The sequence below is a fragment of the Xenopus tropicalis genome, chromosome 5 (assembly GCF_000004195.4).
Source record: "Xenopus tropicalis strain Nigerian chromosome 5, UCB_Xtro_10.0, whole genome shotgun sequence".
NCBI classification, from domain to species: domain Eukaryota; kingdom Metazoa; phylum Chordata; class Amphibia; order Anura; family Pipidae; genus Xenopus; species Xenopus tropicalis.
The window spans coordinates 96,613,908-96,639,691 of NC_030681.2; the positions used below are offsets into that span (position 1 = coordinate 96,613,908).

Below are 25,784 nucleotides of genomic sequence, written 5' to 3' on the forward strand. Positions count from 1 at the left end.
CCAGGTAGCCATCACCAAGAATGGAGACAAAATACTTCAAAAACAGTCCACATTAAAACATCAAATAAAAGGCAAAGATGGACATTAGTAATGCCCAGCTAAACTATATTGTGTATTTAAAATAAATCCACATGAACCTAGTTAGTGGATGCCTTCACGAAAAGGACATCATTTAAGTTTGATCAACCTAGTTTGTTGTGATTTACACTTTTTTCCCCCCCCTTCAACCCCTCAGTACACCCTTGTCCCAAAACTTTTATACAGCAACAAAGTTATATCAGATCTTTAGTTAGCAATTAGTTTAGTCATTCCGTAGCACGTATAACAGCACAAACAGTGGTTCTCACTTTACTCTTTATTACATTAGGAATATGTTTACATACATAGTTTTTGTCAAATTAAAGAATGTTTACATAATTACATAATTATTATACATTGGACTATTTCGAAAACACAAAATTGTGAGAATATTTATCTTGGCCCAACTCGGTTTTTGAAGGCTCGCATTGACTTTGCCATCATTGGAGCAATTTCTGAGAAGGAGGGAAAATAGGAGTTAGTATCTGAACATGCAACTATCCCAAACCTATGTATACCCAATAAGCACATACATTATAATCTAGTATCAAATGAAGACCAGGCTGAAGGTCTGAGCCACAGAATCGCATACACAGAAACACAGTGCAGGCTGCTTCATACCCAAGCATGCACCAGTCCTGATAAGGACAGATATATGCGGAAACCCAGCTGTCTGAGCTCTGTGGGCACTTAAACAAGAAAATATAAAACCATTTTAAGCACTTGTCTATACGTCTCTGCTAATGAGCTACACATTGCAGCCTAATGCAGATCCAAACTCCCAGCCAGCCATTTAATCCGACTATAGCTCCCAATATTCTCCAACAACTGTGTAATGCTGTTAACCTTGGTATAACAGCTCACACACAGTGCAATACAAATCCCAGGCCTATGCAGAACTTCTGTCTGTCTTTTTTTTTTTTTTTTTTACCATGCCCTCATGTATATTTAAAGAAGTGATCACCTTTATTTAATTTTATTTATAATTTATGCAATTAGTCAGCATTAAAATTTAAATACAGGTATGGGACCCCTTATCCAGAAAGTTCCGAATTACAGGAAGGCCCATTATAATAAAATAATTCACAGTTTTCTCTAATAAAACAGTACCTTGTACTTGATCCCAACTAAGATAAAACTGATCTTTGTTGGAAGCAAAGCAATCCTAAAACAATCCTTAAAAGTTCCATATTACAGAAAGACTCTTATCTGGAAAACCCCAGGTCCCGAGCATTCTGGATAAATAGGTCCCATGTCTGTATATGTTTAGTGTTAGGACAAAATAAGATCACCCCTAGTTTTTCAATATAAATAGTGTTCCCCCTGCTAGGATCTGTACGTAGAATCCCATTTATGTTTAAATAGTCACAGTGGCTCAACCATGCCAAGGAGCTTTTCCCCAACACACAATGCAGCACAGATTTAACAGCAAGTTATAAACATAATGCTTGCCTGCCATAGATTCAACTGCCAGGGCTGTAGATCTTAAAACAATGATCTTACAATACCCATTAACTACACTTTTCCAGAACTTGCACTCATTTATTTTAAACAGACAACATCTCATAACCTTATAGTTTTATTATAGAATGTGCCAACAAGACAGATTCCTCAGGGACTTACTCTTAACAGTCTTCTTTGGATCTTGGCTTGGTCCTCCTCCAGAATGGACATTACTATTAACAACCATGCTAGCTGGTGCATTTTGCTTTGGAGTAGCAATACATCTGTCTTTATTTTCATTCCTTTGCTGCCTAGGGATTTAGAGAAAGTTTGAAAATTGGATTTGCAATTTGTTATAGATACATTAGAAACTTCCTTGCAGATCTCAAAACTCTAAAATAGCCTATAAACCCAGGCAGCAGAGTATGCAATTAAAAGGCAGATCCTTGTGGTGGCCAGCTCCTGTCAGTATATATTCATTAGAACTTTTAACTGCAGCCCCTGACTAATGACTGTCCTTTTTATGCCTCTAACTGCCAAAGATAGAAGAGGAGCCTGCTAGCACCTCAACTACCACCCAAGCTTGCTTACTTCACATTTTAGTAAAAACACAAATCTATGACTTGCAGAGGAAGACATCACTCAGACTACTTTGAGCTGCAGACAAAAAACTATAGAACTTGTTTAGATTTAAAGTTTTTAAGCAATTTGATTACGATTCACTGCATGAATTTGTTGATAAGGGCAGACTGTAAATACCGAATCATTAAAGAAAAAGAAGGTTCCAACAGGATGGGGTGGTGTGCATACCCCAGACCTTCAGCTTGGGGTTGGTTAGAAAACATTTCACAGGATAACCGGCAGGCTGGCACAAATGGGAAGCAATAGGGTGCAATGCAATACTCATTTGTGTGTAAGGGGTCAGTATTTACTGTCAGGCTGACAAGAACCAGACACTCAGAGCTCAGAAAATACAATAAAAAAAAAAAGTTAGCAAAGTTTAATCCTAAAATTACAAGCCTTATGCATTTTGCACCTGCGAGGGCACTTAGCTTGGCTTAGCCTAAGATATTTGTTTTAGATCTCCACAGTTGCTTAAGTAGAGAGCAAGGATTTGAATGCCTTTGCAAGGCACTCACAGACTCTTAGTACTTTGAGATAAAGGAAATGCATCTCCAAGTACACCAGATGCAATGTTATGAGTGTTCCCAATATTGAAAGTGCAATACTTATTTGTATAAGGCAAAAAAAAAAAAAGGGGGGGGGGAATAATGGCCAGAGATCAGGTGGTTCTATGCAAAGAGCATTCTGGCAAACTTTGGACTAAAAAGTGCAAAAATTGCACTATCCAAACTCCACCCTCCAACAAATGTATTATTCATATTCCATAGATGTTGCATGCACCAAAACATGCTTAGGCTTTGCACAAAGGACTGTGCATAAAATCTGTGCGTGACTGATCACCTAAAGAGATTTCTGTGAAGTGTTTTTAACTGAAGCTTCACGGTCAGTTAAGCAATCAATGTTCAGAGTAAAGCTGGCCAAATATTATAAGAGCCATTTGTTTGGCAGGTCATCAAACAAGGGGATCCTTACCCCCCCGATATGACCACCTGAGGTGAGCGATAGACTGATCCAATCATTTGGCCCTAGGGATCAGATCACAATGACATGGTACAGGCCACCAGGGCGAGGACTGCATCAACGAGCTGATACAATCCTTGGTCCAACAGACTCAACCTGACCTGTCTGAAGGCCTCATACATGGGCACATAAGCTGCCCAATAAGTCTGAAGGACTCGAATCAGCAGCTTAAATCTGCCTGTCTATGGACCTTTAATACTAGCCTTTGTGATAAGAAATTAGTGGCAAGATTCAAAAATTGCCAGCACTGGACATTTCCAAAGACATCTGATCAAAATAGAGGCACTGATTTACATGAAACAAATTGTTCCTTCCCTTAACCATTGCTGCACAGCAGTGTTCAGTATTCTGGGATGCTGCAATATGCCTGTGGAGTGGTAACAGCTGCTCCACCTTTTCTGTTCTTCCGCACTTGCACAGAGGCTTCATTCCATCACCCAAGATTATAATTAGACTATACAACACATGCTGGGTCTCCCTTTACAAGTCCCATCTAAATCAATACTTCCACTCCTTCCTGAAAAAGCCACCATGAGGGTAAGGCCGCTGTATTTAATTCCTTGCTGCTAAACAGGTCTCCATTTACAGTATGGAGAGGAACATTTTCACCCCACCTGAAAAACTTTCTAACTGAGCTGAACGAAGATCTTAAAAATGATTAACCCTGACACGTGGAAATATTTGATTAAAGCAAATTATTAGCAGAGTGGGTTCTACCAGTTAGAAGCAAGTCATGCAGAATCATATTATTCAGAATAGGAAATCAAAATAACAAATGAAAGTGTACCAACATAAAAAAATCCAACCACATGTTTCAAAGTTTTGCTACTTCTAAGGTCCCCTACACCCCTAGATCAGCATACCGGAAATATAAATATTCTAGAAGAGTTACCAGCTGAGAATGCCTTAGTGCATTTTAGGTTTCATTCTTTTCAAATTCTCTACTGAATTTTTTAAATAAACCGGCAAATTATTAAAGAATTAAAACAGAATTCAGAGAAAACAGTTATACATTTTGAATAAACCTTTAATTAAATTAAAACTTCCATGTAATTAAATCAGTTTCATTCAAAATCATCTAGAGGTTAGAAAAGGTTGCATAAAAACAAACTGTGGATAAAAAAAAAATGAAACAATTAAAAATTAAAGTGCGTCACCAGGGCATAGCAGATTGACTGGCAGGAACAGGCAGCCCATGAATTCACTGAGATTTCCAGATCAGGTTTCAGACTTTGGTTACAAAACTAAAATAGTTTATAGTGGCCTAGCAGGCTACACATTGCTTTGGCTCATTTTGAAATACAGAGAACATTTAAAACACAAAATTGCTGGGTGACTATGTGAACTGTTCACGGTTTATTGTATAGTGGCAGGAAAATGTAGATATATGATATGATGAGTACCCTAGTACATTATATTTATGGAAGTAGGTTTGCAAACACAATTATGAAATACAAGAGAAGTAAAGAGCACACACACTACTGTGCTCACATTTCTTGCTTTTCACCCTGTTTAGACTCGCTGTAGCATACTGAGCAATCTATACAGAGGACTGTGGGCAACATAATGAATATAGAATTATATAAACATATTTTAAAGCAACTGTTTAAGTTTTTATTGCAGCATAACGAATTCACTTCAGTCTGAAGCACTTCATTTTAGAAACCCCCAGACAAAAGCCCCCATCCATTGCCATCAAATGAGCCCCTTTATCGCAGAGTCTATTTAATTTGAACAACACCGACAGTAACGCTGACCTATACAAGCAGAACAGCGGAGCTAGCAGGTGCCATCTTATGAATCTTCGCGTTCTCTTTGTAGAAGTTTGGCGACATGGAGCTTGCTGGCGCATGCACAGCTGATGGTTATCCAGGAGTATCATTAACTGCACGTGCACCAGCGAGCTCCATGTCGACAAACTTATCAGAAGAGAACACGAAAATTCAAAAAATAGCGTCTGCTAGCTCCAATACACTTTTTTACTTTACGATCAGACACCGTCCACTAAAATAGACTGTGTGGATGAAGCAGGGAGGCCTCATTAGATGGTAGCGGATGGGGTCTTTTGTCTGGGGGGGGGCCCCTAGTTTTCCTTTTAATATATGCCTCCAAACAACATTAACTACAGTTACTTCAGAGCTGGAACTAGGGGTACACAGAAGAGGCATGCCCTGGGCACAACACAATGCTGGGGGGGGGGGGGGGGGGGTGCAAGGAACATATCTCTTGTCTGCCTACCCCCAAGTCCAGGCCCTTGAGTCTCACCAGCCCTGCTCACAATCTACATCCTGCCCACTCCCTAAAACAACGGGCACACTGAAGATTCTACTAAAGATGTAGTATATGTTCCACCCCTTACAATTTATTGATGTACAGCCTGCAGTTTTCAGTGAGATGATTTGGGACATACTGATTTTTGTCTATAGCACTTATTTTGTATCTATATTTTAATTTTAATATTGTATTGACTCCTGTTTTATCAATGTATTTTTTCTTCTGTACAGTTCAGTGTACAAGTAGCACTTATAAAGATAAAAGATGCATAAAAATGTACTTCATACTTCTAAGTGAAAAGTTTTTTCCCCTTGAAGTCCAATTAAACAAAAAAAAAACCAAAAAACACCTTTTTAACAAACACCCCTTTAAAACTACAACAAGCTTATTGAGAGAAGGAGCTGCGTGACTGTAATGTTAGAGACTGCAAAAGATCGGTAAGTCTACTTAAAGAGAAAAAAAAAAAAAAAGTTACTTGAGCTTGTCTATTGGATGAGGCTGTACAATTGGTCCAGCTGTCCCAAGGATCTCCTGTCGTCTGCGAATATTGTGTGGAGGTTTGGCTGCACCATTTATATAAGCTAGTTTTACCTGACGGCCTGAAACAGAAGAAACCCCACAAAGATGGGAGTTAAATAAATCTGGGGTTTTAGTCACCTTTTCCATTTTTAATCTCGTGTTCACAAAATGACAAGATACCCACATACACACAATGAATATTTTTACACTAAAAAGTTTTCTTTTCTAACAAAGAATGTCTTAACATACAACTGTACTTATTTCCATTAAGTCATAGAGAGCTCAGATGTTATAAAAGTTAAGGGCATAGCAACCTCCGTGCATGCATCAAATTGTCCAATATAGCACATGGAAATACATATGGATTGCATGCAATTTTGGGCCAATAAGCAATGTGTTTTCTAACCGGCAAATTACATTAATGCTAGTAAACTTTATCCTGTATTTTAAAGCCTCATAGAAACAGGTCATTCAAAAGCTATTAGAAAAGTAAAACATGACATGTCCCAAATATATTTTTACTTTTCTAATTGCACATGAATGACTGTGAGGCTTTAAAATGTGGGATATAAAGTAGCAGAACCATTTCCTTAAACTGGGAGAAATTATGAGCCTCCATATAACCCTAGCTTTTTAATCCAAGAAAAGTTGCAAAACAACGACTTTCAAATTGTTGCATTGAAACCTCTACTTTTTACATTGTCGCACAAAAAGCCAAGCATAAAAAATCCAAAACCTCCAAAGTTTCAAAGCAAATTTGGATTCTCCAGGGAAGGGAAGGGACGGGACATCTGCCATTGAATGTGATCTCAAAAAATTTTAGCTGCTGAATCATCAGATTTGGATCTTTAGCAGTTGTTTTCACATAGTAAATCTCGAAAAAAAAAGTTGCAATTTTTAATGCTAAAAAAAAAAAAAAAAATCAGAATCGGGTAGAAAAAAAAAAAAAAAAAAAAAATATTCCAACCATTAGTAAATGACCCCCCCTAGAGTTTGTGGATAAACATCACGTTAGAGAATTCTGACATTGATAGAACTAAAGGTATGCAGTTAAAAAGGTGAATTCACTGTGGCTGACATTTTCACCTAGTTTATTTCATTTTACAGCGTTGTTATAAAGTTCCCCATGTAACAACAGCCACAAGAGGTCTGTCAGCCGTACATAAATAGCCTCAGTTCTAATAGGAGGTGTCTGAATATTTTCTGTGCTCACTCATTTTGTATTTTTAGTTCAACACCTGCACCAGGCCTGCTGTAGCTACTCAACACAGCGACTTGCATATTTACTCTCTCACATTATGCTCTATTATAACCTGGAATTCAAATGGTAAACCCCCATGTAAATTAGTTTACACAACATTTCTTGACACTCCTGTCACAAAATGCAAACAATGCAGGCATTTGTTAATTAAATAAATAAGTCAATATTTGCTGGAACTGCTGACTTAATACTTAGAATCACCTTTGGCTTCAATTGTCCAAAGGCAGTGACTACCATAAAAGCACTGTATGCCAAAACAGACCTGTTTTGGCATTAACAAATATCTTTATTAACTCTGCATTACACTTATGAAATTATATAGGCCAGTGCTGTCCAACTTCTGTGGTACAGAGGGCCGGAATTTTTCTAGCCTACATGGTGGAGGGCCAATAATGGATGTCAGTTTTGACCACTTCCCCCCCCCCTTTTTTTTTAAACTGCACCCACTTCAAACCACACCAATGTCATCACAAAAGCTTTTAAGACCATCCCCACATTAATGGTGGTAGCGCAGCAAAAACCCAAATGGCTGGTGTAGGGATATCACCCTTCATTCATATGTGAAAGAATAATATTGTGTCATGTTAAGACACACCCTTAAATTCATGTGCCTCTTCCTACCCTGTGCATAGCACAGCAACCCCCAGCATATAATTACACACCTTAGGGACCATATAATGAATATTTCCAAATGCTAAACACACACCTGCCAGGATCACCTCCCACAGGCAGCATAGGGCAGGCAGAGTATGGCACACACAGCGACACAATGCTGGCACTACTCCTACAGTCTGTATAACAAGATTAACAATGTGGGGGCTTACAGTCTGAAACTAAGGTGTGAACAGTACAGAGGATTACAATACAGCCTGAATTTCAAGGTGTGAACCATGCAGAGAGGGACAGTTACTCAGCAGTGATACCATTTAAAGCAGGGGTGGGCAAACTACGGCCCGCGGACCACATCCGGCCCCTTGGCCTTTTTAATCCGGCCCGCCGACGACGCCAAGTCTCATCACGCGAGACTTGGTGTCATTGGCGGGCCGGAATTAAACAGACTAAGGGGGCGTAACGCTGGCCTGGCCCTGCCCCGGGGGTAAGTAAATGTGGCCCGTGAGCCAAAAAGTTTGCCCACCCCTGATTTAAAAGCTTATACAAAAAGGTAAGCAGTCACAGCAGCCAGACAGGTGGGGGGGGCACATAGAGGGGGGCCAGTTGGACAGCCAGGATATAGACATTATATATTTGCAGTAATTACAAGCCTATATGTATGTGTAAAATGTTTTTTTTTTTTTAGAAAAACAAAAAAAAAAAAAACACACTTTTATTAATTCTCAGTGAATCTTATTTTCTAAAGAACAAAAAAACTAAAGAACATTAACCGAGAAAACCTACAGGGAAAAAAAAGGGAGTATATGCCGTTACCTTTTGGTTTCCCAGAATGAGCAGAGCTGATATTTTGTGTAATCATTTTTAATTTTTCTTCTCTCTCGCCAAAAAGCCTTAAGTACATTTCACGCCAGGTCTCATATTCCATAAGTTTGTGGCTCTTAAAATCTCTTGCACAATGTTTTTCCCACATAAGTCCAGAGGCCTCTATAAAGACCTTGAAACAAGAAAATACTTTACCAATCCACATTACTTTATTATTCTGCTTTGTAACCAACAATCTTTGTGGTAGTTTGCCCAGGACATCTCTATTTATTCTTGGCTTATGTGTCTATACACTGTAAAGAACAAGTAAAGGCAAGAATCATTGGGGGGTGGGGTGGAAGTCTGTAATCAATGACATCTTTCCCTGGGCCAGTGTTCCTCTTTTGTACAAAACAGAATGGCCCAGTGCACTTCAGCAGGGCCACAACCATGTTCCCCTACCTACCCAGACATCTTCAAAAAAAAAAAAAAAAAAAAAAAACAGACTTGGACCAAGCCCAATGCAAAATGGTTTCAGCAACTGCAAATATGAGAAATCTGAAGCAGTGCAGGACATGCTTGGATAGACAGGGTAACATGGTAGCAGTGTGCAAAAACTTCTATGAACATGTGTTTATCACTAAAGAGAAGCACCAGCCCAGGGTAACAGGTTAGCAATTTTAGGCTTTGTGGGTGCTTAATAAGGGCACATGGAGTTGTTGCCCCAGGGAAAACATACCGGGTTATATTCTTCAATTCGGCTTAACTGCTCTGGTGTACAGCGCTCAAGGACAGGTTTAAGAATGTCAAATGGTACACCCCCAACTTCTTGAATAGCTAAACACAATTAAAAACAAAATTAATCACTAAAAAAGGGTTTTTTTTCTTGTCACAGAAAAAAAAAAAAAAAAAAAAAAAAGTATACCAGTATGCTAATAAAAATCATTAGATTCCCTTTAAAGATTTATTAACATAGGTAAGAAACTAAAATGGTGATTAAGCCGATGGCCAGTTTACAGAACATCCTCTAGTCATTGCAGCTGCAATCTTACTTTCCTACACATGTTAAATACTCATTGATCAGGCATGCAAGATTAATTAAAGGCAGCAATCAACTTCAACCCTTCCTCTACAGAAAACTATTTATAAAAGCATTCTTTAAACCATTTATTGTCCATAAATAAATTAAGTCACACTGGTTTCAGATCAAACACCCCTTCTCTCCCAAAACAAAACTCACAGTCAATATTGTTTTGAAGAACTCGTATGCATTGTTCATATAGAGTTAACATTTTTGGAAGATAAATGATTTTGGAACCAGAATAGACCTGCATTTTGGAATTTAACCTGCGCCCAGTAAAGCCATATGATTCACAGCTCTGTTCAGCTTCTGGAAGGTTTGCTACAACAAAATATACAAAAGTTATTAGTCATTGGAATTTCAGACTGTATTCTAAAAAACATAAAATTAAAAACAAATTACAGCACATACACATTATGTAAATCTATCACACATACACATGCTAGAACAGCCAGATACCCCTCAAACACCCAGGTCTGATAAGTTGAGAAAGACACGTGCCACCCTTAGGGGTTGAGAAGGCTTTGTCGACTAGAGGTACTTGTACTGGACCTCAAAAATGCCTGGATTTTTGGAAAGACCATAAAAACCCTTGCTGCAAGGACAAGATTTTTAAAGAGGTAGGTGAGTGCTATTGGGGGGAAAATTATATTGTAATATGCTTTTATTAGAAACTTACAATAAAATATTTAAAAATTCTAAAATACCTGGTGCTAGTTATTTGCTAATAGTTTACCATGATAATCAGGGAAGCTCAGGCATGCCTTGAGCTTCTTGGTTCGAAGAAACGGTCTGTGCAAATAAAGGAAAATGTTAAGTTGGAAATGCTGTATCTTTAGGTCAAATGGTTTTACAGCAACATATTAAAATATATGTGCCATTTGCAAAACCTGTAGGAACATTCAGGCCCACAGGTGCTTCAGAAAAGTGGGAGGTTGACAAATGCTGCCACAGAAGAGAATCTGAGAATACAAATTTAGTATATGAAGTAAATATGTAAAATTGCTCTATTCTATGTCAAACATAACAGCCATTTGCCAGCATGGAAACTACCAAATCTGAGAGATGAGGGGCTCATTTACTGCTTCATATTTTTTTTTTTTTTTTTTTAAACCTTCCTTTTAAGTTTTGCTTCTTGACAGCCTTCACTCTGGTTAATTAAGCCTTGAGGTTTTTAGGCACCTCTCTGCTAGAACAATGAAGGACAGCACAATGCAATGTGCAACCCAAAGGCTAATGGTAGGTTTCAAAAGGAGTTAAGCTTTTCCTTGTACCCCTGCAAACAATATGTTGGACTTACACCAAGCTTTCATAAGTGTTGGGCAATAAGAAATAGCTTACACCAAATCAAAAGTATGAAAATCATCATTTTGAGAAGACTCAGGGTTTGGGCAAAAGCATTGTAGGTTGACTTCTAAATCCCAATGATAAAGTAGTGACTTTCTAAAAGAAATTCCAAAGCCATCTCATATCACATTTGTAAAGAGCGCGGTCTGGCTTTCTTGCAAAGAAAAAAAAAAAGTATTTTCCGACTGTAAATGATGAGTAGACAGCAACCAGATACAGGGTCATATCAGAAACTCTGTTTATATGTTTAAAGAGAAAAGACATTGGGATTATGAGATCGTTAAAGCCAAGGGGGCTATACCTCCTGCCAAAGTCTTCCCAGTCAAAGCTGACAGTACAGAGTTGGTAGAAACTGTAAATTCCCCTAAATTTGAGTAACAAGGTCACAAATTCCCCAAAGTCTCTGCCTTTTAAATTTTGAGATCGTCAGGGACAGGTTGCACATATCTACTAAAATGGATCCTAAATCAAAAGATCATGCAATACTGGTAATCTCATTGCTGGTTTCACACCCAGTTAATGTAATTGGAGTTACTACAGGCATCTGGTCCAAACCAGATTATTGCTATTACAAGAGATATAATGCTGCTTTCCAGCTCAAAGAGCATCCATCCAGTTTGACAAATATTTTTTTTGCATTTTTGATTCTGGTCTGATGCCATGAGATCTACCTGAAAAGAAAATACTACAGCTTAAAAGACTGAAGTATTGAGATTCAGAGTGCTAAAAAAAAAAAGATTCAATCTTCCAGGGACATAAAAGGCCATAACACTTTCTCAGTTTGCTTTTACCCAACACATAATGAATAAAAGTTCTTTTAAAAGTTGTGGCCTTTACTAACACCTCTGATGTTTGAAGGTGTTCATTTAATCCACAATTGAATAACCTGCAATGGATGCAATCATTCAGTGGACAGATTAGTAGAACATAGCAAGGGTGACGTGGGGGGGACACTTCTGGAGGATGTCTAGGAGGTTGCGGACTATCGATTGCTTGCCAGTTGGTGGCCATTTGCACTTCTATATTCCCAAGTTGCAAGCCACAGAGAGAAATAAGTCCTGTTGTGCTGTAGTGGAGGGGCTGTCGGAGTCTGCAGGACTAGGGCTGCGTTCAGGAAACTGTGCCATTTTATCTGTTTCAGAGAGGGCCTCTTAGCTCTCATTTATCAAAAGATCTGGAAACTGAGGGAGTCTCTGTGGTTTGAGTAGGAGTAGGTGGAGGCGGATGGTGCAGCTTACTATTTTTACCCATGTTGGTGAGTAATGAGCTGCTGCTGAAATGAAGGCTATAGTTGTAGCTTAGAATCGGGAGCTCTGTTTAGTTCATTCAGTCCATTTAGTAGCCACACTCCATAAAGACTTTCTGAATCTGAAATCTAAGCTTTATGTTCTATCACATCTTTAAAAGAAGCAGCATCCTCCACAGACATGGCAATTTTCTGAGCAAAACAACAACAGTTACTGTATATCAACTATACCAAGGACATTCAACTAGAGCAGTCCAGAGCAATAAAGCTACAAACTGCTGCAATACCTTCCCCATAAGGCATGAAACACGCTGGGCTGTTCTTCTTGTCCTAATAAATTATATTTTGACTTTTGTTTTCCATTACTGTGCCAATTACTGATGGTCATTTGCAGTTTAGTCGACTTAAATTACTGCAATAGCTTCCCACAGAACCAAATATATGGATATAATTGTTCGAACAGCATGCCAAACAAAAGCCTGACCAATGCTCTTCAAAATGGAGCACTGGGGGTGGAATGTCTGACAAATAGAAAAATGGAGGTTGGGAGCAGTGTGCTTTATAATGTGCCCTAACCCAGTGTTTTTCAACCTTTTTTGGGCAAAGGCACACTTGTTTCATGAAAAAAATCACGAGGCACACCACCATTAGAAAATGTTAAAAAATTTAACTCTGTGCCCAGCAGCAGTGCCCCCCTAGTACACTGGTGCCCAGCAGCAGTGCCCCCCTAGTACATTGGTGCCAAGAGCAGTGCCCCCCTAGTACACTGGTGCCCAAGAGCAGTGCCCCCCTAGTACACTGGTGCCCAGCAGCAGTGCCCCCCTAGTACACTGGTGCCAAGAGCAGTGCCCCCCCTAGTACACTGGTGCCCAGTGCCCCCCTAGTACACTGGTGCCCAAGAGCAGTGCCCCCCTAGTACATTCGTGCCAAGAGCAGTGCCCCCCTAGTACATTCGTGCCAAGAGCAGTGCCCCCCTAGTACATTGGTGCCCAGCAGCAGTGCCCCCCAGTACATTGGTGCTAAGAGCCAGCCCCCCTAGTACATTGGTGCCCAGCAGCAGTGCCCCCATAAGTCAGTGTGCCCCGTGGCCCCCCCTAATACATTGGTGCCCAGCAGCATTTTACTCTTCGGCGGCTTCAGCAGCATCTTCCCCTCATGCGCGCCGCCTCTGCACTTCTGCCTACACGCGACCGCACACAGGCCCTATTATAACGTTGCACCCCGTGCGTACGGACGTCACCCGTACACACGGGGCGCAACCAATGACAGGGCCCGGATTTTTTTTTTGAAAGTAAAAATTGCAGCCCTGCCTACGGCACACCAGGCAACATCTCGCGGCACACTGGAACAGCGGTTGAAAAACGCTGCCCTAACCCATTACAGTGAGTGGGCTGATGAGTGGGAAACTACTTATAATGTTGAAAGGCTACCATGGGTTGAATATGCATTGGTACTTTAAACATCTGCATGCAGCTAAGCTAAATTAGTGTGGTTTGTATCAAACAGATAATAGATTTGATCAACATTTATCAAATTTACTTTTTGGGAACTTTCTAGGATAAATTGGTTAAAATTTGTTTTATAGATCCATTGTTCCATAACAATCATTAGTAAATCAACCCATATCTCTTATATAGTAAAAGCCCTATGATTAATATTAAGCAAGGTTAAAATGTACTGTTCCTTTTTATGGTTTCTGAAAAAGCCATCACCTCGTAATGATTTAGTCTTATGAATGCGCTGCCAATTCAAATCAAAGTATGAATAAACTTGGGTAAGCGATCATATTGCAGTTTGCACAAAAACAACAAAGTTGCAGGTCAAGTCCCAAGCAATTGGCAAATGTCAGCATCTATTTCAGCAATTACTGACTTACCTTTATGGTCTGTGGTTTGTGGTGGTGACAGCATTAAGGAATAGTCTGGTAAAAATTTAGGCAGTGGAACCTTAAGCAAATCAGATAAAGTCCCCGTCTTGCCCTGAAAACAGATGAAAGTTTTTTCCAGCCTTGAAAGTTGATTAACATGATTAAATTACAACTTGATGCTATCAAACACTGAATTATAAATAAAAAAGTTATTTAAGTTGCATTACCACGGTTTTAGATTGTAGTCACAAGGTTAATCCACTTTATGTCAGAAATAGTAGAGCTCCAATAAAAGGGTCCAACACCATTCCAATATAAGATTCACTAAAGTGGCATGTTTTGAGAAAATCCTTAAAGTTCAGTAATGCCTTTGAAGACACGGTCATGTGTATAAGGTCACTGGCCAACTTAGAACTCTATGAGCCTGCACATTTACAGAGAAAGGTCCTAGCAAACATAACAATTTTGTGCCAAGAATATGCTGAACTTTCAACATAATGGTGCAGCCAAAAGTTGAAGCCTAAATACAGATGAAGCAGCCTTTTCTACACACTTTTACCTTTTGAAATTATTTTTTTTTATGTAATATTTGCCATGTGTTACCTATAAAGAATTCATAGCATGTCATGCAACTGTTTTCTGTATACGTGGTTTAGAAAAAAAAAAAAAAAAAAAAGAGAACATTCTTTGCTAAAGCCCTTTTCACTAGTGATAACTTATCAGATGATTAGTTCCCAGTACATACAAACTGTTTTTGTTTGCATGATTGTGGGTTTGCCACCCTACTGGGTATCAAAATGTTCTTCCCAAATATTATAGTAGATAAAACAATTAAAATCAAACCTAATAACTAAAACTTTAGGATGTTGGATACAGCATACTTTTATAGGGGACAGAAGAAAGAACGCAACTTACCTCACTTGTATGACTTTCCACTTTCATTTTCTGTTGATCACTACTGTTCACTGATGGTGCAGTTTCAGTCTTGCCCAGCTGTGTAGTGCTGTACTGTTTGCACACTTGAATCTTTCTTGGTGGCTCATTTGATGGGCATGATCTTTTTTTCCTTTTGATTGCTGTTTGATCATAATTGAGATATGATTCGAAGGACATAGAGGGGATATCATATTCATCATCAGAAAATGTATGATTTGATTTCTTTTCAAGTCCTTCCATTTTATTGTCTTTATGTAAATGTCTTTTAGAAGCCTGTACACAGTTTGTTTTTGCCATTTCATCTTTCGCAGAGCTCTTTTTGTCAGCGGACAGGAAAGGTTTGGAGTGTGAATTACCAGTATCAGGGCTGCGTTCTTTGTTACTGTTTAGGATTTTCTGAGACTTTGGTTCCTTAGACAGCTTCTTGTTAATACAACTAGCAGCAGTTTTATCAGACTCAAGACATCTTGACGTAACAGTCTCACAAGTCTTTTCCTTAAACTGTGTCTTCTCTCTTGAAACTGGATGTGACAGCTTCTCACTGATAAGATCCCCACCAGTCTTGATTTTTGGTTTATGGTTGCTGGAACTAAAATACGTTAGCCAAAGACTAATCTGCTTCTTTCAGTGAAGAAATCACAAGCATAGACACTAGCAATATCCAAACCTAACATTTAAGCTAAACACTAAAAATGAAAAACATAAATTTTACTTACAGTATGTAGCAGAGTACTCTGAAGAGTTTACAAACCTACTCATATAACAGATGCATAATTAAGGCTAAAAATAAAAGGTTCTAGGATTTACATACTAAAGCCTTGATTTCTTAGATCTGCCTTACAACAGTGGTTCTCAACCTTCCTAATACCGCAACCCTTTAATACAGTTCCTCATGTTGTAGTGACCCCCAACCATAAGATTATTCCTAAGACCATTGGAAATATGTGTTTTACGATAGTCTTAGGCGACCCCTGTGACCCAAAGGGGTCCCGAACCACAGGTTGAGAACCACAATATTTTATGTATATTAAAAAAATAAATAAATAAAACAACAAAACAAACTTACTGTTCTTTCCCCTCAGGTACTAGTTTTTTCCACTGAATGACAATTGATTTAGCAACATCTCCCACTTCGGAGTGTTTTCGTAATCCATTCACAGTTTTTCCAATTCCAGTTTCCTATACAAAGCAAAAACAGAGGAAAACAGGAAAGAAAAGGGAGAGGCGTAGAGAGCAACACTATTTTAGAGGGTGAGGCCCTGACACCTCAACTTATTTAAGGTTCATTTGCAATATTCAAATTTAGTTTTACTATCCCATTTAATAAGGGTGTACCAGCTCTGAAAAGAAATCTCTCTGCCTTCCCTCAGTTCAATTTATATTCAGATAGTCCATGCTTTGGGATTCTCTTGGCAAGAAAATTCTGTACTGGACAAGCTTGGCACTAGTTTAGGGGTACACTGTTCTTAAGGTTGCCACCTTTACGTCTGAGTAGTAGTTACTCCTTGCCTGCTTGAGAGGGGCAGCAATGTTACAGGGGTGGGAATGGGCAGTGCAAGGGAGTGTTCGGGAGCTGTAGGTCATCAGGGCAGGAACAGAGGCTGCATCGGGTAGTGGAACTGGCCTGGGAGGGTTGGAATGCACAGTGTATAACTGGCCAGTACATTGCTGGTAATTTTTTTTTAAAGCTGACTCTGGCCCTAGCTGCTGAAATATTGGCTGAGTGGCAGACCTAACAGGGCTAAAGATATTTTGTATTCCATTAAATGACTGCAGTGTTTTTATAAAAAAGACATAAATAATATTTGTAGCTATGAGTGACATTTATTCGTCAGTAACACGGTTTCCAAACATTGTTTTTATTAAAAAAAAAAAAAAAAAAACTTACCACAAGAATATCCAGGGTGATGTCAAGTTCTTTCAAGCTGCTGAGAGCTTTGTAAATCTAAGAAAGAGCAAATAATTTTCCCATAATTAAACCATTACAACGTACTTGAATTAAGCCAACACATTCAGCTGAGCATACAGTATAAGAATTTCATAGCTGTATTATTGAAGCATCAAAAGGCTTTATTCCTTAAGTGCCCAATACATATCAAGGCATACTGTAAAGCTAAATGGATGGAAACATTTACATTATGATCCAATGTAGTACTGTGACTAGCTGGCAGAAATTCAGTACTCCATTTTACTATATAGGAATGCACTTCCTGTGGTGTACATTTAAGAATTTCTTTATTTACATAAGGGTTTAGATATAAATAATTAATTGGTGCAGTTCCTAAACACACATTTTCCTACAGTAAACGCAATTTTTCCCCATTAAAGGGGACCCGTCACTAAGATATAAAAAGATATATAATAAAAGTCCTTTACAAATGAAACATGAAACTCAAATAGCTTTTTTATAAGCACCTCCATACCCATTATAAAGGCATTTAAAAACCCCAGCTGTCAATCATATATTGCCTGCCCCACCTGTATGTCTTTGACAGAGGCAGGTCAGACAATTACTTTCACTTTCCATTCAGCACTCACTTTCCCTCTCCCACCTCTCTGTCTAATTCTGTAGCCAGTGCATGGGCATATGAATCAGGTCCCCCCATTCTGGCACACACACAAGACTTTGGCATGATGCAAAGCTTGCCTTAACTCTTTTACTGCCAACGACGTATGGGATACGTCGTGGCAGTAAAAGGGCTTAAATGCCAACGACGTGTCCCATACGTCCTTGGCATTTAAGCGCTGCTCTCTGCAGCGGCGGCATGTGCTTTGGAAATTTGGTAGTGTACTGCTGGGAGTTTTTGACCTATACAAGTGACAAGTCTCCATAAAACTATATATATATTTGGTATTGGCACGTTCAGGAGACATGGGACTTTCCAAATCAGTTGTATATTCATGCATAAAATAATTTTTAATTATATCTTGTTACAGAATTGGAATTACACAAAAATTCTACCATATTTTGAAAGCTTAGGTTGTTCTGAAAAAAACAATATATTGTTTTCCTGGGTAAACTAAAAGTCCCCCCGAGGAAAGGCCCCTAAAGTGAAAGAGTGCAAAATGTTCAAAAACTGTCTGGCAAAACAAGTTCCGCTTTGACCAAAATGGCTGGCAGTAAAAGGGTTAATAGTGCCCACAAAATGGTGCCTGCCTGCTTGCTGAGATTGTGTAATTCCAAGACAAAAGGAAACATGACTTATGTTATTTGTATAGTGTAAGGGAAGTTCATTTTGCTTGACAAACACAATAGACAATCATTTGAAATTACTTCTTAGGGCGACAGGTCCCCTTTAGGCGGCCATACACAGATTTAAGATGCCGACTCAAGTCCTTCAGACCGATTTAGCAGTTTATCTGCCCATGAATGGGGCCCTCCGACTGGCCTATCTGACTGATATCTGGCCATAAACAGAGTGAATTTTATAATGTATGGCTAGCTTTAGGTTTTGCACTGAGTCGTGCTGGAGGTTAGCCTGTTAGTCTAGATAAAAGTCCCAAGACCAGCTTTTGGCCCATGTGGGTAAATATCTAGAGCATTTTGCTGGAAAGGGAAAACATTTCCTTCTAATTCCAAACTGGCAATTGGATAATTCCCTTGTGTAGTGGATCCCCAACCACTGGCTCAAGAGCAACATTTTACTCACCAATCCCTTGGATGTCGCTCCCAGTGGCCTCAAAGTACTGTAGGTGTTATTTTTGAATTTCTGTCTTAGAGGCAATATTTGGTTGCATAAAAATCAGGTGCACTCACAAACAGAACCTCCTTTATGTAGCCTGCCAGGCCACATAGAGGCTACCAAATAACCAATCACAGCCCTTATTTGGCACCCCCAGGAACTTTTTTCGTGCTTGTGTTGTTCCCAAACTCTTAACATTTAAATGGCTCATGGGAAAAAAGTTTGGGGGGCCTCCTGCCCTAGAGCAGAACTGTATCAAAGCCTCATATCCCCAGTTATTATCATGAAGATTATATGCATACTACCCAAATAGTTAAGAAAAACTTTCTAGATATGCACTAAATTTAAGTTTTTGCATTCAAACAAATCTTCCACAGGAGTCAGATGACGAATACAACCCTAAATTTTCATATAATTGGTGAACAAAATATGACATTTGAAATTCCCCTTGTACACAGCCATTGACAACACAGTGACTTAATGTTTGGATTCATTTTGGCTAATCAGTTAACATTTACTGAATCCCAGAACTTTTTGAAGGATTCTTGCGAATCTTAATCGCTCCGCCTAGCTAAGTACCCCCGACCCACTCCAACATGAACAAAGCGCAGGGGGACAGCATCAACTTGGCTGCCTCAGGGTGCCAAGGACCCCTGAGATGGCACTGCAGCACACGGGTAAATTCAGAGAATGAGATTAGCATTAGAGAGGAAGTAACTGGAACTTTACATTTACTGGACAAGCCAGTCAGTTATCTTCCTTCAAATAGTAATACTCAAAAAATGTTTGTTTAATAAAAAAAAAGGCTAAATCGACCAACACCAATTTATCGTTTAACTCATGTTTACGTGATATTTTCATTAAATCCTAAGCATCTGGTAAATAACACGGATGTGATAAAATCCTTTTTCCTACTTGCTCAAACAAATTCAAGTAAACCTAGTAAAATCATAAAACATCCACAAGATTAACAGCTATCTGCTTAATTTCATTTAATTTCCTATTTTAATTTAAAGTAGTGCTGTTGTAGTCCCTGCAATTTCCCCACATGCGTCAAAATGCGCTTCTTGCCCTTCTGCATAGAAGCCCTTCTTGCCTTCCATTCCAAATCAAACACCTATTGATGCAGGGGAATCCTCACACTTGCGCCTAAAGAATTAGGTGCAGATTCCACTTGCACATCAAACACCGGAAATTACACCAGTCAGACTTCCATGACTAATTTGCAACCAAATGCAGTTGTGGTAGTTTTGCGAAATCTGATGGAATTGAGGTGGGTGCAGCAAAACTGCGTCAGGAGCATCGCCCCAGTGTGACTGCAGTGATGGCAGAATTCTGGTAAACACTGCATTGTGGTTAAAAAACTACATTTCTTTCATTGCAATTGCGGATGTACATGTGCCCTAAGATCAGCGCTGTCCCACTTTTGTGATGTCGAGGGCTGGAATTTCTCTAGCCTACATAGTGGAGGGCCGCTAATGGAAGCCAGTTTTGACCACTCCTCTTTTTTAAACCACACCCATGTTAACACAAGACCATGCCCACATTAATGGTCGTAGCACAGCAAAAACCCAAATGCTTGGTGCTCACTGCGTGGATATCAACCATCATTCATATGTGAAAGAATTATATTAGGTCATATTAAGACATCCTTAAATCCATAGGTCTCCTCCTCCCCTGTGGGCAGCACAGCACATAATTACACATTACCTTAGGGACAATTTGATGGCTCTTTCCAACTGCCAACAAACTCCCAGAATCTACCTGCCCTACCCTGCTGTGTGTGCCATAATCTACCTGCCCTACCCCACCTGTGTATGCCATCCTCTGCCTGCCCTTAGCTGCCTGTGTGTGCCATATACAGTGCAAACAGTGACACAATGCTGGCACTGTTCCTACAGTCTGTCTGAGGTGTAAAAAAAAAACTGAACAATGTGGGTGCTTACAGTCTGAGCCTGGCGTATGAACAATGCAGAGATTAAAAGATGTGTACAGTACAGGTTACATGTTAAAACAATACAGGCGATTTACAGCCTTAATCTGAGGTGTGAACAATGCAGGGGGCCAGTAATCCCAATACTGATACCATTTAAACCTTACACAAAGGTATGCCAGCAAAGCAGTCAGACAGGTGGGGGGGCCAAACAGAGGGAGGTTGTGGGCTGTCAGTTGGACAGCACTTCTTTAGATCATTAATTACGGACAATAATAGCAACAGTAAGTAGTTGGTCTTTATAAATGGAGAGTGCTAGTAAATGTTACCCTGGGGAGTAGTCTAAAGATGTTACATAAATAGCTTATGGCATAGTAGTCAACTGAACACAAGCTACACTAAGGTAGTAAAGTTATTTCATAAAATGAAGCTGTGATAAATCAATGGCTAAAACATTGCCCAGGAGGTAAAGTACTAACAGCCATTTATGGGAAGGGCCTTCTGTTATCTAGGAAGCTTAGAATGGCTGAGTGTGCAGTGAGCTCAGTAGCTATGTATGGGAATGGAAAGCTCAGTTTACCATAGACTATAAATGGGAAATGAAAATGCCTTCAAGTCCATGGGTAAAAACAGGCTGACCTCACAACCTGAAACAGTACTGAATGGGGGAAGCTAAACAGTAGAGTAGCAGATGTCCTTTGCCAGTAAAATTGTAAGGTTTCATTTTAATAAATCACCTGCTAAAAATGTATTAATTATATTATATATTCTCACACACACCTCCAGTGCTGGATCCACATCTGCCTCTACATACTGTATAAGCTAGCTCTCACAAAGTTATACTTTGAACACTGCACTTGCCTCTATTCTTTTAAACAAGTCCTTAACTTTGGTAGTGGAGCCGGAGGGGAGGGAAAGGTGAGACTTAGGGGGAAATGTAATAAAAGTCTTTAATAGCAAAATATTTGCAAGTCAAAACATTATTCCTTTACATGAACAATTATTTCTTTGTGCGAATTTAATGTTGCTCTTAAAAACCAAAAAAGGATTAAGCAACCAAAATTGTCAAGGAGAAGAAAAATTGCAAATGTGCAGGGTATCTAATAATAAAACATCTTACAAAAAAAGTTATTTTTGCATCAAATAAATATGCCATGTAGGCCTTTAAAATCTACAACGTTATAATTATCCAACAAAGATTGTTTTGTTGCAAAATACATATTTTGTTTCTAATGCACATTTCATGGGGCCCGTTTTCCTACTCAGGAAGGTACTGTCACAACCTAGAGCAGCTGTCTATCAATCTTCATTTTTATACAATGTACCTCCTCCCTGCACTATTCCTACCCATCACAACAGAAGCACATGCCTCAGCTGAGACAACAACCGGTCCAGATTCCCACAAGGTCACCTCTCCTATGGAAACATGTCACTTCTCACAGTTTCACCTCAGATCTGTCAATTAGTTACGCTCTGGGTGCACAAAGTGGTTTATCCACTTTTTTCAGCCTGTGTTTTTCCATGAGACAATCTGCTCTGTGTGCCCAGGGCCTTAATGTGGCCATACACTGGCAGATTTAGGCCACGGATTCAGGCCCTTCAGACCCTTATCGGGCCCTTATCTGCCCGTTTATGGGGCCCTCCAACGGTTCTACCAGACCAATATCTGATCCGATAAGCCAGATATCACCCACCTAAGGTTGGGATATTAGGGAAAGATCCGGTCCTCTAGCAACCTCGCTAAAAGAGTGGATCTTATGTATGGCCAGCTAAAGTTCTCATAAGAAAAAGGCAATTTAAAAAATCTAGTTTATGGCACTGTTTTCTGGAACTTGACAGGCAACATTTAGGGCTAAACTCCACTGAATATTTAGTACGATAGTGTCAGACGTACAAAACGCACTCTTCAAGTATATAGTAGCACAGGCTAAAATATAATGGAACTGAAAGAAAAATCTGATGTGTACACTACATGAAATATCTGACATCCCACACAACATGCCTGTTTGAAGGAACGCATTATGCTGCATCTTTATCAGAAGTGATAAAATCGGACGGTGTCTGACAGCCTTTTTCTCCTAGAAATTCACTGACTGTTGAATGTACATGCAGGAACAAAATACCCCATCTGACTTTACATTACAGCCTATGGAGATCAGATTTTGTAGGATCCTAGATTTTATTGAATCTTGTGCTGTTCCATGAAGGATCAGATTAAATCTGACCCACAAAATCTGATGAAAATCTCCCATGGAGATTAGCCCTTAGGTTCAACCTGCAAAGTAAAAGATAACACCTTTGTTTATCACACCTTAAGACGTTTGAAGACAGAGCAAAGACGCGAAAGACACAGAGTGAAGATGTGGAATGAACACGCGGAGTAAAGACGCGGATTAATAAAGACGCCGTACGACGTAGCTTACTCCTCCCTTATGAGAGGCCTAACTATTACGTGGTAGCAGATCGCCTGGAGCTCAACTCACTCTCTTCGTGTGTATTGTCATGCGACTTGTCGCCAAAAAAAAAATCGCGGGCGACAAATCTCCCCGTGTGCCAGAGCCCTAATGGAGACTGCACACACAAAGATTTTGGCTTATTCTGCCAGTGTACCACACATCACCATATGTCCAGGGAAGCAGGCACCATGGTCATTCATCCAAGGATTTGTGCAGCTGTACAATTTGTATGCATTAAATTGGCATAGAGGAGTCAGAGACTGAGGAGCACTGGTGTTAAAATAGAGTGCACAGGTTTTATTGTGGTTAGTGTTTATAATTTGTACCCACTGGTATCTGCACCTTATGCTGCATTAGTTGCAGCCATTTTTAGAAATGGGATAATTTGCAATGGATTTTCCTTCTCAGAACAAGCGGCATACAGTTTACAGGCAACTCAACTGGCAGTGCCTAGTGATACAACACAAGCACTTTACGTAACATTTGTTCAACCAAGTACATAGTACAGGACTACAAACAAACTGGTGCACAGCATTAATGGATGGCAAATGACAGGTGCAAATGTGGCCACATGACTAGGCCCAAATGAGACTATTAAATATCTGCACAGTCAGTAAGACCTCGAGTGTAACAGCCCTTTGCAAAATGTGGGACATTTAAAAGGTTTTTAAAACAAATAAAACATTAGCGCGAGGATTTCTTACATTGACCTTTTCTGCCATTCTCTCAATTAGGGATGCACCAACTCCATTATTTTTGGGTTTGGCCGAACCCCGAATTCTTCATGAAAGATTTGGCCGAATACCAAACCAAATCTGAATCCTAATTTTCATATGGAAGTTATGCTACGGAAAAGTTAAATAGAAGCGCACGCTTTAAGGAGAAAGAAAGGTAAAAACTAAGTAAGCTTTATCAGAAAGGTCTATGTAAATACAGCCATAAGCACTCACAGAAACACTGCACTGAATTCTCTGTCAAAAGATTTCTTGTGTCTGTAATTCCTCTGCCAGAGACAGGCAGCTTTCAGCTCTCTCCTCTCTGCTGCTCCCCCTCCCTCGAGAATGCTAAGAACTCACTCCCCCCCTTTAGGAATGTGGATCTGAGCCAATTAGCAGGAAGCTGACTAACTGAGCATGTTCACTTGGTCTGGGTGTCTGTGCAGAAGTGAGGCATTATGGGAACTTTCTTTACACAGCTCAGCATTTTTTCTGCCTGTTTGGCTTCAGATCTTCTGAACAGGTGAAATATGGGGAGACTTACGGGCACTATTGAGACAACTGAAGGTATGCCTGCAGCTTGAGATTAACTCTTTACTAGCCTTTCCTTCTCCTTTAAAAATTATTTTACTTCCCTGTTTATGTAACCAAAAGTCACAAGATTTTAAGGCTAAAATCCTGCTGAAAAAGACAGAATCGAATCTTCTATGAATCCTGGATTCTGTGCATCTGTACTCTCTATACAAAGGCTACCTAATACGTCATTCTGTAGCAATCAAATGCCCTCCATACTGGCATTCACAGAATGTGCTGAATATGCTACACAAGGGTGCAAATGAGCCAGAACACAGAAATATTAACAGCAAATCTGGTAGCAAGAAGGGCAAGCTAAGAGGACTGCCATGGCCACAAACTATGTTTCAACCGGTCTTGGTCTAAAGGCAGCAGTACACTATGCTATGGCCATTTGGGCAACTCATATTACTTCAGAACGTTCATACAATCAATATGCTAACTTTGCAACATTTAGCTGTGCATGGTACGCTGTACCCATTTCCACCAAAACACTTGCATGTAACCGAGTCCAGGACATCAATTATGTAATAATCCATTTGTGGCATTTGGGGGTAATGGCTGTGCTTTCCAACAGAAGGTAACATGACATAAATGACTTGGTGAAAAAATATACTAGAACATTACAGATTGTGTGTGTTGGAATCTCTGGATCCAACTGCATTTTATCATTAGCTAACTACTATGCTGATAAACTATTAATATGCATTAGTCTTTAAATAAATCAGATTCAACTTCAATACAAATAAATGGTTTGATAAATAATGTGTATGGTGAGGGGGAAATACAAAATATTTAGTCCACACTTACATAACAAAGAGCAGTGCAAAGGTTAAAGTAGATCCTTTACACCTGTATATCTAAATGAAAATGGTTAAAAAGAAATTAATTTTTCACCCACCCACGGATTCATTTGTCCATGAGCTGGCAGTGCCCATGAGAAGGTGCCCTGTTGGCTTTTGTAGCGTGTGACAATGAGGAGAGGGGAGAGGGGCTGCAAACTGATATGCCTGTTGCACTCCCGCAGCTGTGTCCCCCCCTCCCTCCGCTCCCACACCTGTTCCAATCCTGCCCCCGGCCTGCAGCCTGCCTACTGGGAGCTAACGGCTCAGTAAGTTTAGTAGCACAGGCATTAGGCGGCCGGCGTACCTTCCGTGTATCTTGTGCGCGGCCGAGTCGCTCTTTGAGCTGCTGGACCCTCTGCACTGTACCCTTCGCATCCATGTCGGCAGCTGAACCGGTTCCCTCCCGGGAATCGCATGCAGCGCATAAAGCACTCCGCGTCCAGCCGGTGCTATAACTGCTAGAGCGCCA

General features: G+C 39.8%; 1 protein-coding gene across 2 annotated transcripts; it reads right to left on the reverse strand.

Annotated features, from left to right (window-relative positions):
- Positions 1-340: 340 nt before the first annotated feature.
- LOC100497894 (elongin-A) lies at positions 341-25,784 on the reverse strand. 2 transcript variants are annotated; one of them, XM_004914492.4, is made up of 11 exons: positions 25,620-25,784; positions 16,998-17,054; positions 16,176-16,288; positions 15,089-15,692; positions 14,183-14,285; positions 9,873-10,034; positions 9,372-9,469; positions 8,645-8,825; positions 5,915-6,038; positions 1,702-1,832; positions 341-533 (listed from the first exon to the last, which is right to left on the reverse strand). In XM_004914492.4, exons 1-11 carry the CDS (start codon positions 25,692-25,694, stop codon positions 472-474), a joined length of 1,710 nt encoding a protein of 569 aa, XP_004914549.1. In that variant the 5' UTR covers positions 25,695-25,784; the 3' UTR covers positions 341-471. The 2 variants fall into 2 exon arrangements, with proteins under 2 accessions (XP_004914549.1, XP_002934911.2); XM_002934865.5 differs by having other exon boundaries at positions 15,089-15,698.